The sequence below is a fragment of the Camelus bactrianus genome, chromosome 5, assembly GCF_048773025.1.
Source record: "Camelus bactrianus isolate YW-2024 breed Bactrian camel chromosome 5, ASM4877302v1, whole genome shotgun sequence".
NCBI lineage: Eukaryota > Metazoa > Chordata > Mammalia > Artiodactyla > Camelidae > Camelus > Camelus bactrianus.
Genome location: NC_133543.1, coordinates 53,066,234 through 53,080,846, shown reverse-complemented (window position 1 = coordinate 53,080,846; position 14,613 = coordinate 53,066,234). Strand labels below are relative to the sequence as shown.

Genomic DNA, 14,613 nt, shown 5'->3' with positions numbered 1-14,613 from the left:
TTCTGTTGATTAACAGATTATCTCAGAAGAGAGATGAATTTCTAATAAAACAGATTCAAAAAAAAAAAAAAAAGCCTTCATTCTTGGTTGCTAATGATGAGGAATTCATTCACACATCAAAGGAAACACATTTTGAGACTACTATGATAGACACCACCAAGTATTTTATCATGAAGGAGGACAGAAATCTAATGGAAATAACCTCTTTACTTACTGTGTGTGCTGCAGCCGACAGTGGAGTTCTTTGCACTGGAGTTCTTTTGTTGCTACGGTTATCCCAAAGCACAATTTGACCTGAATATGTACCACCAACAACCAGATTTGGATGAAATTTTGCAAATGTAGCAGACATAACAGCTGACTGCAAATAAGCAAGATTTTTATACTTAAGGTTCAAATGGAAGAAGCATGACAAGTTATAAAAAAATAAATCTATATCCAAAACCTTTTCCCCTTTACTGTAAGGGGAAACCAGAAAATAAATCCACTTAAAAATTTCAGTTTGTTTTAGAATATAAAAATACATCTTTAGAATAGCTTTGCTTCAAAGTCAAATCTAATGACTGTTCAGATAAATATGTTTAAGCAATTCATTGAAGAAAGCAAAAACTTATTTGATTACAGTATTAAATGAAAAGATAACTGAGGCTCTGCATTAGCCTCTGACAGTAATCTGACAACAGAGTATATGCTAGTTTTGATTCAGTTAAGTGTTTTTGCAGAATTACGATATTATTAAAAGATTATAACTTATGCAACCAGAAAGGCTTGCAAATTCTAACTTTCCACTAAATCCACTTTAAAAATCTGCATCTGTTTCCTACTTCAAACATATGTTTCTACTTAAAACTATCTAGTTCCAACTCCTCGGGCCATGTTTAAGTAATTCAGTGGGCCAACCATCTAATTGTATATTCAGCAAATAAGTTCCTGAGAAAATCCCTGTAGAAAAGACACTTTATAAAAGATTCCTTTTATACAATCAATCACAATAACAGAAAATCACAACTGCAAAGGACTTTAGGTGTGATTAAATGTAAGAGATGTCAGAAAAGCTAGAAAAGGCAGATCATGTTGAACTGAGAAGTCTTCAGTTTTCTGTTAACATCTGTTTGCAAATATAGGGTGGTTTAGTAAATGCCAATCCAATGAAATCATTCTGTTGACAAGAAAAGAAAAAAGGCACTTGTCTAAACTCATTAGTGAATTCCTAAACTTGGGGAAAACTGCTAAAAGACCATCTTACCTGGCAATGGAACACATACTCTGGGGTGGTTTTTTTGTACTTCATATTCCATACCAGGGCCACACCGTCAGGCTCATGAGGAGCATCTTCATTGTTGTTATAGGAAGCCACGAGTAACTCTGGGTACTGCTCACAAGAACCAAGTAGGGAAAAAATGTCATGCGTAATAAGAACTGTTTTACACTCCTAGTTACTCAACAGTCTTTACCAAATTATTCTGAAAATACAAATTCCTAACACTTCACCAAGAAATGTATCTCTAGAGTTATGCTCACTGGGATGTTAGTACAACTTTAAATTAGTTCAGTTAGTTATTTAAAATGTTTTAACATTAAAACATTTAATTAAAACATGTGTTGCAATTCTAGCCAAAGGATTTGGTGAGCAACTGAAATTAGTAAAACTGGGCTGTGGCATAAATAAAATCTTAAATTTTAAATACAGTGTTTCTAATCCTTTCTTCCTAAGTACATAAGACAAACATAACATTAGAACAATCATCCATTGTTATTTTAAATGATATATTATTGATTTAGTTACACAAAGTTTCCATAATTAAAATAAAACTACCTGCTTATTATAATTCAAAAATGAGTTAACAGCAACCAATTTTGTTATAATTTACCTGAGATGACCAATCCAAACAACTAACAACTCGATGCTTTGACCAACGTTCGTCAAAAAATTGTCGATTTAATGACAGTTTAGCACCTGCTTGAATCTCTCTACAGGAAAAGACCAAAGCCAAAAAATAAAAAACAAACTGTTATAACTTCCCACCCTTAAAGTAATTTAACATTGCGGAAGCCATAGTTTTAGCAATTAAACATTACCCTTCTTTGTCTTCCAGATCCCTTCCACTGTAGTCAAAGAAGATGTTAATCTGCTCAGAAAGAGCTCTTTCTACAATTCTTGTAGAATGGTCAAAGAAACTTAAAAATTCCTCAGAGTGTAAGATTTGTTGCTTTTCTTCTTCAGTCAGCTCATGAGGTGGGGCTGGAAGACAAATGTTTTTCTGAAGCCTAATTTATGTCACTCAAATCATGTCAACTTACTATTACAATTTGGATCAATGAATGCCTCTCGTTTTTTTTAAAGCAGGTTCACCTCTTTGATTTAAAGCATTTTATTCTACTTTAATACATAAATAATAAAAGCAATCTTAACAGGAATCAACAAAATTTTTAAAAGTTAAATTCTTTACTATACCTTTACTATCACTTTCTTCATCTTTCTTTAAAGTTTTCTCTTCTTCAGGTTCAATTGATGGTTTAGGAGTCACTATGTCATCTTCCTCCTCTTCATCTGAAAAAACAGAATAACATAAATGTTATTTTCATGAAACTCTTGAACTATTTCAGAAAGTATCACAACTCTTTAGATAAAAGCAAAAGTGAATCACTGATAAGACAGAACAAGTACAAATAATATAAATTCCATCAACGCAATTTTAAAAAAGGATTAAGTGGGACTTCTTGGTTTTTATACATACCTATGTGGTAAACTCAGCAACAGTCATATCAAATTCTGTAGCTACATAAACTGAAATAAGATATATAAGCAACTAGGATGATGTCCTCATGGAAATCTCTAAAAGCTTGCAAGCATTTATCATTCCAGACAGAACAACATGAAACTCCTACATAGTTTTATGTAGCATGCTGACACATTAATGCTGCAAAATGAAAAAAATCAAATGTCTAAAAGAGCCTACAGAGCTGGCTGCTTACTTGTGATCCGAAACCATCAGTGTCTAATGGGTCTTCATATGGCATAAAGACGGCTTACATTAACTCTCAGGTTGCTATTTGAGAGGCAAATTTTAAAGATAATAGCTATGAGACATTTTCTATTCTGTCATTTTAAACACAGGTCTCATTATCTACCGTTATATGATGTGGCAATAAGCACTTAAAATAATTTTTTCTTAACCTGAATAAAAATATATATTGAGATAATAAACAATGTTTATGACTTTTAAAAATTACTAAATCTCCTCTCATACCCCCGAACTAGGAAATAACTTTAAATTAGTTATTTTTAAATGTTATAGAACATACAACTCTGCCCACCTTCTATTTCACTCCACACTGAGATGGATTTTTATGAAGAAAATGTTTGCTTTTATGGCCTAAGCAGATATATCATTTGTCTATAAGGGAATGGGAGCAGGCGTCTGCGGCAGAGAGCATCTCAAGTAATGAGAGCCCATTCGATAAGGGGACTTCACTTGTTAGTTATAGTCACTTCCCTGACCCATGTTTCAGAATTATCTAAAACACACACACATACGACATACACAAAAGAATGGTCAAGGATGGGAACCAGCTGCCAAGTCATGGTCCCAGCAGCCAGGCCAGCTGACTAGATAGCAACAACCAGATGGCACTGCTGGGATTGTGTCTTTCTGCACAAGGTGGCAATGGGATGGCATAACATTCTTCCGCTTGACTGCTTCCAATCCTGTCTCTCCCCAATGGCGAGCCTGTGCAATTACCCACACCCCAGGAGGCCTACAGCTAAGCCTTTACCCTGCAAACAAAATGCAGCTTGTAGGCCACACCAGCTGCCAAACCACACACATAGTGTTAGGTTTGAAGAGCTTTGAAAATCTTTCTAACTGTATAGTATAAGCAATAAAAATATAACTGTACCTGTAGGAAAGAAAGCTTTAAATGACACTGTATAATGCACACAATGATACAATCTCCAACTTAATCAAAATGATAATGACGTATGCCAATCCTACATTACTTGAAATTGAGCGATTTTTACGTTCTGACAAGTTTACAGAACTAGGATAAATGGCACGAATGATTTCAATATATGCTCATACTTTTGAACCAAATGGTGAAGGTTAAAATTTTTCCTTTCAAGGGCCTCAATCAGCCACAAAGGAAAACAGTAATCACTGTCTTTTCAGCCAGCCCAACCGCATTTGTCAGCCCTTTCTCCGTCAATGCAGCCAGAGCAATCAACCTGCCAAACATTCAGAATGGAAAAACAATCTGAAAATACAGGGTATAATGCACCTGCCAGTGAAAATGGCCATTTCAAGAAAAGCTAGTGATCTCAGTGACCCCGCTGAGGAGGCGTTGGTGCAAAGGGGAAAGAACACGTAAAAGAATTCTTAGTGATCGCCAATCTCTTGCACATTGACACTTCCTTACAAAGCATGCCAATTACAGCTTTTGTGCTATTTAAAAAAAATGAAACCTTTTTTTGGGCAAAATTATCACACAGAGAAACAGAAAGACAGTACTCCTTTCTAGATGAATTCTCATATACAACAGATTATTAATCTGAAAACAGTATAACTGGTAACAATTCTATACTATACTGCTCAAACATTATGGTGAAATTCTACCATAAAGTCACTTGCTGGTGTAATGTAATAAAATACTTTAACTATACTTAAAAGTTGACTTTTAGAAATAATAGGATATTTACTTCAATTAAAAGTCTGAAATACGTATTTTTTCATTTTTGGCTAATACTATCAGTTATCCTGATCAATTTTTTTTACCTAGTAGGGTTCACTGTATGTAAATCCTAAAATCAAAGGTGGGGAGTTTGAGCCACCCTGCACAGGTCATCTGTAAGCGTTGTGAATTATAAATTATAGCCTCCTATCCACACCACATGCTCCTCCCTCAACTTTGTTGCATTATACGGCTTCTAAGTACCATTTCCAATGACAGGTGTCAAATTCCTGTCATAATGCATATGGTCAGTACTTTCATGCTAAGTGACCTCACAATCTACATATTTAACAGAAAAGATCATGCTTACAGACACTCTTTTCCTTAAAAAATGTAAAATGCAGATGAAGTGTGCCAGGCAGTGATCTGTACCTGACTACTTTATGGCGTCTGCCATGTGCATTTGCCCATATAGACTGTTTTAGTTCTAGTTGAATGATGAGTATAATCTATTTAAACACCTTTTTTCAGCATTTTATTTTATAATGAATGTACATACCTCCCTTTCTACATAAATTAAAAACTGATTTTAAAACTATGATAGATACTTAAACTCAAGCTTCATAAAAATGACTAAGCTAAATAAAAATTCAAGGAACACTAAAAAAAGATCTGTTCTTCAAAAGTACAAAACAGAATATTATTATAAAGCTAGTTATCTATATATATCAAATATTTGCCAAAAATGCCTAACATCAGTAACATCGGATTAGAGAATGTTCCCCTGAAACCAACACACTTCTTGTTTAAGCTAATACAATTAGCTACTAAAAAACTATTAACATGACCAGAAATACAGTATTACAATTCTAGAGACTTTCTGAGCTAGTCCTGACTACACGATAAGATATAATAAACTGAAAAGGACTGGAACAGAGCAGGAAGACTGATAAATAGGACTGCCATGTCACATCAATTTATTGATGAATATTCATTGCAGTATGCTAAGTGGTTAACTCCATGCTTTCTCTGACAGGGGATTTAAGGTTATAAACTGAGCAGTAAGAACGCATAAAAGTAGCAGTTACTTTTAAAGTGACAAGTCTCTTGACAACGAATGCTAAGACTAGGTTTAATGAACCACTATATTTTTACTGAGCTAACATCAAAATTGTGATGTATTTTGGTGAGATGGAAAGAAAAGCAGTTCTGTAAATTAAGCTGCATCTAGAAGTAACACCAAAGAATGAAATTCCAGTTGTTGGAATAATCTGTTACAATGGAGTAGGTTAATCAAAGTTAAATCATCTGTGAAATGGGTGGCTTTTGTTAAGCTGAAGGAAGAAGTCTTTAGAACAAGTTTTCTCATCTGTATGTCACATTACATTTAAGAGACATCTAAGCTAAGAATAAGCCACAAAGTACACTTTGAATTATTTTAAAATATTATAATACATTTAACAGATAATATGCAAGATCCTAGGAAATCCTTACTAAACACTGACACTTTTTAATCTATCACTTATCCACAATTCTCAGTATGAAGTAAAAAATAAATCCCATCATTAGTGCATTAATGTTGTTTAGGGAATACATCTGTTGTCTATAAATTTATTAACTAGTTTCCTCATACTAGTGTACTCTTATTTTAAGAGTTTAATATCCTATGAAGAATTCTTAATTTACAAACTAGTCTGATTATTCATGGTACAAAGGAAGTTGCCACTGAGTTCTAAAAATAAATATGTTGCCTATAAAAATATGACTTATTTTATAAAAATTCAACTTATAAATAACTTCACAAACAAAATGAGAATATTATAGGGAAATGCTTCAATCATTAGTTTAAAAATACAGGATAGATATGACTTTCCTTTGCTACTTTGAAATAATCCTTTCTTTTCTGGATTAACATCCTTTTGAATCACTTCATTTCAATCCATTTGTCCATAATCTCATCTTCTTATACCTTACTCTTTAAAATCAATATTAAGAAAATCTTAGGACAAAACTTCATGAATGTATCAATGGAATCCACTCCTTTTATTCTTTTCTTAAAACATCTAGAATAGATGTAAGGTTACTTGGATTTCCTTAATAATTTAGATCTTCAACAAGGGAAAATTTTTGTCAGGAAATATTTTGAATACAGATTTAATGCTAATTCGGGGGACAAATAGAAAAGGAGTAATACTTTAATTATGCCATTTACTTTAACATAGCTTTTGTCTCTCTACATTGTCTCTTTTTATGTGAAATTCAGTTTTTATTTAGGCAGTATTGGCATCATTAACAGATCCTGTTATTTGTGATCTCATAAATACTACATTTTTCTGAGGCCACAATTTCAGATATGCTGATTAAAGTCTTTCAGTAGAGATTAAGAACAAATGCTTCAATTTTCAATTATATTTATATTCTCACAGATTCTCTGAGGGTTAAAATTAATTTATTAAATGTGTTATTTACTCCAGAATTTTTTTTAAAAATCCATTTTAGACAAGGATATTAACCAGAAGGCCCATGGATTTAGTCTACTTGGGAAGTGTGGATTCCAAATGTTAAGATCATGGAATAAAATATTAAGAGCTATTTACATGTAACATTTTTCTATACATTATAAATGCTAATCAACACATACATGAGGAAAAATATCTGATTACTAAATCAATACCAAAAATAACTACAAAACTCCACATAGGTAAGGAAGTGGAATGATACAAGAAAAATAACACTTCACTGGAAATCAAAAGCCAGGTTCTGGTTATAACCTTGATATTCTCTTACACTGTGACCGTTGGGTCATCAATGAACTTCCTTCCCTGGGCCTGTTTCCTCAGGTGTAAACAAGCTGATTAGCTCAAAACTTTGGAATTTCTTCCTCTTAAAAAAATCTGTGTCTAAAAATCACAACAAAAAAAATCCATACTGATAAGGTAGATAAGAAAAAATAACGCCATTTTCAAGAGTCAAAAACTTTTAAAAGGTAAGGGAAGAAAGTAACTTTTCCAGGAGTATATCTGGGGGCACCACAGTCCTGCCATGAGAAGTTTTTTTTACCTACTGAGAGTGAAATTGACTGAGGTCACATGTTCCTAGTCAATCTCATTCACAGTAGGTGCTTTAAGACAGTAAAGCATCTCAGTTCAGAAACAGTACTCCAACTTACAGAGTAAACTTGAAAGCAAGAAGATGGCTAGAATAGGAAAAATGAAAGAAAAAAAAAGCAGAATAAAAACTGCTTTTTAAAAGAACAGATTCAGCCATTTTTAAAAAATGAAGAAAAAAGTCTAGGATCAATTTTTGTCTTCCGTTTGGTAACTCACGTTACTTCTGCACTAATTACACTGCCTACCTAAGTTTAATTTACTGTTATACTCAAACTGTGATTTCAGCAATGTTGCCTCATGGTGAGTTTTGGAATTTGTTATATACTTCTTAAATGAGAACCAACCAGGCTAAGTTTGAGAACTACTGTAGTAAACCAATGGCCAAGTACAAGTATAGTTAAGCACAAAGTGTTTTCATTATAAAACCTTAATTTCAGGGTTTTTTTTCCCCTCTGTCTAAAACCTCCACAAATTGGGAAAAGAAACAATATAAGAGCCCTAGATGCGAAAATAAGTGTAATGATATAGAAAGGAAATCATCTCATTTTTATAAATAGCTCCCAGCGTTAAAGGTGGCCCTGTGGTACTGGGGTACATTTCTCATTCTCCTTCACTTCTATACCTCAACCTAAAACTAAAAAAAAAATAAGGAAATAATTAGCATATAACATATATTCATTAAGCGTGTAGAATCAATGAATACTTGTTAGGTCACAAATGAATAAACTGGACCTTTATAAAACTAACATCTAAGTCTAGTCCACACAGGAAAATTTTAAAGGTAGTGGTACTGATACAGACACACATATCCATTAGAAACTGATCTTGTCACTTTTACCTTCTATTGTGAAGATCAAAGCTGCTTATTCATTACTCTTAGCCAATACTATAAAATGATATTATCCTGATGCAAATTTATTAATAAATAAGTTAACTAAGCCATGCTATTCTTTAAAGAAGTGTTTTTCAAACTACAGATCTAAATGAATAAATTTAGTATGTTGTGGTCAACATTGAAACAATGAAACATAAGTAAAAGCAGAAAAAGAACTGATAAAACTTTTTTATCAGTTACAAGCTTCCCCCACTATCCAAAAGTGGAACAATCCTATGAAACTTTCCTTAGTCAAAATGGTAGAAAGTGAAGAAATAGTTACTTTAGGAAACATCTTGTTAATGGATGTACAAAACAAACTGAGATACAGCAAAGATGCTCACAGAAGCAATACAAAGCTATGCTTGGCGGTGCCACTCTCTCTACTCTGGGTGCATGCCACTTCTGTAACAGCTGGCTGCAAAACAAACGCTGAATGCTATTTTAGCTCTTTCGTCTTTTTTGGCAAAAGCAAAAATCCCCCTCAGATTTCTTCTGGTTGGCAAAAACAGGTACTAACATAGGTCCTTCATAAAAGCAAAGTGGCATGAAGTGAACTTCCGAAATTTGGGGGATATCTGTACACATCTGTTATCTCTATGTGCACTGGATTGTAATATAAATTGAATTTCTTACCAGAGGTGACTGCTATAAAAGCATGAAAGTGCTGCTTCTGTGGCAGCAGGAGAGAGAAAGCACACCTTGGAATCAGTCAGACTTGGTTTAGAATCTTAGCTACTAGCTATGTAACCTTTGATAAACTATCTCTTTCAGGTTCAGCTTCTTCATGTGTGAGTAGAACCGATACTTAACTCAAGGTTTGGTGAGAGGATTAAGATAATACAAAGCACCTTACACTATACCTGATGTGTAATAAGACTACTTGCCATTAAAATTTCAGTTATCAATTTGAACATGAAGTTTTAAGAGCTGTTACAAACAAGTAGCTAAGATAACATATTTGAAAGATGCTACCAGGTTCAGTTTTGCTCATAGCATTCAGAGGGATACACAGAACACAAAATAACAGCACATGTTCGTATGTATATACTATGTCATTATGGAATTCAAGAAGGTTATAAAGGAGAAGGTATGTTTCAGTTATGTATCTAAGAGCAAATAATGATTAGAATATGATATGGTCATATTAAAACCAAGAACTGAGACTAATTATTCTTTTTCACCTAATTTCATCAATAATTATATTGCAGTACTATCTCTTGAAAATAACCTGTTTTCCCAGTAGTGACTTAGTAAAGGCATGAAAAAAAAATCCCAAGTAAATAAATTGTTCTCTCGAGCAGGTAAAAGCAATTCCTTCACCAAGTATTTGAGTTTGTACTTACCATACGCCATGCACTATTCAGATCAGGCATTACAGCAATAAAGAAGAAACAGTCCCTGTACTCACAGAAAATTTGGAAAAGAAGCTGAAGTATGATGCTGCTAAAATCCTTGCCCCAAATAATTTCAAACTGAAAAGAACACAGTTTATATTGAACTTCTGGGTCATCAGCTTATCTAACAAATCATGATCTTTTAAATGTTCTTATTATTTGCAAAATAAAAATGGGAAAAAGAATTTTGTGAAAAACTGCCAGTCTTATACTATGCAACTATACATTCAAATTAGTTCAAAGACATTTACACATTCATTTTAAAATTTATATGCATGTCAAAAATAAGCAATTAAAAATGCAAATTTCAAGTAGGATATAAAACCATATGTGAGTATAATGTGTGTTTTGGTCTGTGTACATGTAGATATATTAATTTTTGAAAAATCCATCATAGGAAATGGACTGGAAACAAAATATTATCAATGGCTGTTATACAGTTACAGCATAGACATTACCTCTTTATATCCTTTGTCTTTTCTAAATTCTCTATGATAATAGTACTATAATAATTACAAAAATTTATTTTTTAAAATGGAAGCTAAATATAATTATAGGTATATTACAATAGGCATCATCCAAAATAGCCTCAGGATGCTTTACATTTCAAACAATCCATTTCATAAGTATGGCATACTTATGCACAGATTGGTAAACAGATAATTTATTATAGGCCCACAATTCCAAAATATCACCAACTCTAAAATCCGAAATTCATTTGGTGGTAAACCCTGAAATGACTGGAGGTAAAGCTATCAATAATCATTATTTATCTCAGTTTGAATATTCATATCTTTTGCTACTGAAATATTAATGCCCTAGATGCTACTAGAGTATTTACATAAGGTAAATGTAATAAAATAAAATACATGTACTTTATTACTTTTCTGACATTGAAAAATTCTGAATTCTAATATATACATATAGCTCCAAAGCTTTCAGATAAGAAGCTGTGAATCTGCACTGGGGATCTTAAGTAAACCTTTATTTGATGTAAATTTATTAGCTTCCCTTGGAAAAATAAGAACTACATACTAAGTTTATACTGAATCATTAGCTATCTGATGAGATTTTGAAAATTAGTCCCCAGTGTGAAAATGGTAATTCCTTCTGGTTGTTTAAGAATCAAAGGAATCCATATTCAACACAACGTCTGTGTATACTTCCCTCCATTTCACACAGATTAAAGGCTCCTATATAATCAACATAGTACAGCCCTTAGATCATAAAAGAGGAAGTTTACGAATTAGCTCTAGATTTGTTCATTAACATGGATAACAATGACAGCATGTCAGAACACAGTATGCTCCACAGAAAATAATTTAACATGATTTCATTTACTATGGGATACACTCTCTTTTAGGGAAGAATTACACTCATGACACAGAAATAGAACACTCCTAAGCTTCTCTCCTTCTAAAGCAGCACATATCAATGACAAAATGAAAACTGAAATATTTATATTCATGTCAACAAAATTAGAAACCATACATGCAGCTTACTTTTCATAACTTCTAAAAGTAAAACTTTTAAGACTCGAAGGAACAAATACATAAATTCAGAAACCCAAAGCATTAGTTTTATGTTTCCTTGAGAAAATATGCCAAAAAACAAAAAAGGAAGGGGGAAAAAAAGAAAGAAAGAATCCACTCATTTAATATGGGGGCTTAATGACAATCATATGAAGGACAGATACCTTCTTTGGGTTGAGCCATAACTGGAGTCTGAGTTTCCTTTGTATATGTGACGATTTCACGAGGAGGAAAGTCAACTTGTGTAATTTTAGCCATTCCAAGTTTAATAGGTCCTCGTCTAAACAAAGTGAAAATAAATGTTTTTATAATGTTTAATAAATACAACAAATGATACATTTTAACTACATCAAACCATGTTATTTTGGAAAAGTAAGAATTAAACATTGTATATCCAACACTATAATTTAAATCCCTGTTTTATTCAAGAAATTTTAGATGAACAATTAATTGGTTTTATTTTAACAAAAGAATTAAAAGGCAGCAAACACAAAAGATATTTCTGAATCATTCAAGGTGTTGATTTTTCACTTTAAAAAGGCAAATAATTTACTTTCTTAGAGCAAATGTGTAATAACAGAGAAAGAGGATAGGAATTTCAGAGCAGACTGCTTAATATGGTTGATTATAAGAACTGTTTTTGGCAGGGATATAATTCTGCATTTTTTTGAGAGTCAAATACATGGATCTCACTCAGACCATGTTTAGTTCTCTTCACCATTAGGAAACTTCAAGACTGAAAACTAAGTTTCTATTGAAAATCATTTTTTTTCTACTTATATTTTGCAGAAATTGAGAATAATACAGTCAATTTAGATTTTAAAATAAAATATTTAAACTTTAAATTTCTAATCTCTGCATAGCCAATATTGTCCTTGATCTACATATGGACAAACTATGGTACAGATATTTTAGACCTAGAGTATCACAACGTATCTTTTGAATACCATGAAATTACTGAAGTCACTTCTGTTTTAAATAGGAGGAATAAATTCTTTTTCGACAAACAGAAGAGAGCTGTGGCTAAGGAAAATGTACCAAAAGAAAAATCTCTTTTATTAGATATCTGGGGGATCTTTTCTTGGTTATTATAGTAGATGTCTAAATTCTAAACCAAATAAAGCTTGCTTTCAAGCCCCCAAAGAAGTTCTTAATTATGAAGCTGTCTTAAAAAAAAATCTAATAAACATTGCTATAACTTCCAGAATATAAATCAGGATATCTGAAATATATATATATATATATATAAAATTGATAATATAATAATTTTTTCTTTTATAAAAACTCTGTATAAAAAGTCTAATAAAGTCAGTACATTTAAAAAATTAATTTTCTCTAGGGTCCCAAATGTAGGCCATAAGAAATTTTTAATGTGTTGTCTACCTTGGGAATAGCTTAACCTTAAAGAAACAAAAAGCATAATCAAAGAATTAAGTGGGAATATTTAAGAACATATGAAGTAATCTAGTATTTTAAGAATAAAATCTGAAATAAGAAACTTTATATTCTGATTTTTAAGACATGAATCATATAAAAAATAAATCATTCACATATCTGGAAAAAAAAGACAGTCAAGCCAACAAAATTTAAACAAGTCACTGAGTAGGGTCTAATAGATAAAAATCACAATACTAGAACAAACATACAAAATAGTCTAAGATTTAGTGATAGATTTAGGGAGGTAATACCTCACTTATCCAAAGCCACTTGTATTGAGAATAAGCAAGCAACTAGGGATGGGAGGAGCCTCAGGGTAGCCAACAAAGAGGCCTTCCAGTTAATATACAAGTTCATACACTTTTCTTATATGCCCTAATTCAAGACTTATTTACTCTTATTTTAGACATAACTCCTCAAGGTACCAGTCATATGTTTTAGAAGCTGCAAATTACCAAGGGAAAGAGCTATCTGAGTCAGACACAACGGCAGCAGCAAACACTTATAATTTGCATTGGAGACTAGAATAAATAAGTGAATGAATAAATGAATATATGAACAAACCAATAACAATATGGGGCCACAGTACAGAGACCAATAGCTCTGTTCCTCTCAAATCTTTAGAAGTCATCAGGGAATCTTAATACAGGAAAATAAATTAATATTCAGGTTGAGTAACCTAGAAAAGGTTCAATTTCATGTAGAATATGTATTAGAAAAAATTTGGCAAGTTTGTATCATAGAAAAACTTACATCAAAAATATAGAAATAATAAAAGTAATTTGGATATTTAAATAGGTAGACTTAGGGTACCTATAAAATCAGATACACAAAATATTTCCTTCAATAGTGATAGAGGATAAATAAGATGTCACAGTAAAATATCACTTTTTTCCTAACTATATACTGCATATTAGAAATTTAAGCAAAATAAAATTAGGACAATTTCACAAAGAATCAAATTAATTATAAAAGAGGGAAGGTAATAAATCTATTCAATACCCCAAATCGGAATCTGAGTGAAGCTGAAGAACTGATGGATCTGTATCCCAATGCAGCGTCCTAAATGGTTGTAGGACAACCATGAAGCATTAGCAAAAAAGGCCATAAGTTAGTCAAGCAAATACATTCTATGAATAGCTAAAGTTATGTTCACAATTAAAAACCACATGTTCTGGTTAGTATGCAAAAACACCAGGTATCACTCAATGCTGTAGTGCATGCAATAAGCATAATATAGTTAAAGATGCAAACATACAACCCAGAATAGTTAAAAGACAGCATTTTCAGATTATGGGAAAGTAATATTGCATAATAATGGATAAGAACAGCCAAAACATCCAATAACCCAAATAACACATTATTTTTGGATGACAAGCAAGGCTATAAAAATAGTTGAAATTTTAAGTTTCCTAATGAAAAAAACATTAGTAAAAACATCTTGGCTAACATATTATAATCTTGCCCAAAGCATTAAATGTGTGCAGGAAATTGTCATATTGGTGAAGGAAATGAGTCAACACATAAGCCTTTTGGTAAGGAAACCAAAGAATATTCCACTGGGATACATAATAGCTAAAGTTTCCAAAATGTGA

At 32.2% G+C, this 14,613-nt stretch overlaps 1 protein-coding gene across 7 annotated transcripts in view; it reads right to left on the bottom strand.

The window, feature by feature from the left end:
• The window catches only part of DYNC1I2 (dynein cytoplasmic 1 intermediate chain 2), a 46,131-nt gene that overhangs the window by 14,075 nt on the left and 17,443 nt on the right, over positions 1-14,613 (bottom strand). For 5 of the 7 annotated variants that reach the window (XM_045520914.2, XM_010960677.3, XM_074363886.1 and 2 more), the window contains 7 exons: positions 14,021-14,080; positions 11,746-11,861; positions 2,456-2,551; positions 2,080-2,242; positions 1,872-1,971; positions 1,247-1,372; positions 215-361 (listed from right to left, as the gene is read on the bottom strand). In XM_045520914.2, the coding sequence (XP_045376870.1) occupies positions 215-361; positions 1,247-1,372; positions 1,872-1,971; positions 2,080-2,242; positions 2,456-2,551; positions 11,746-11,861; positions 14,021-14,080 (808 nt within the window). The remainder of the gene's footprint in view (positions 1-214; positions 362-1,246; positions 1,373-1,871; positions 1,972-2,079; positions 2,243-2,455; positions 2,552-11,745; positions 11,862-14,020; positions 14,081-14,613) is intronic. The other 2 variants (XM_045520918.2, XM_045520917.2) reach the window with 1 other exon arrangement.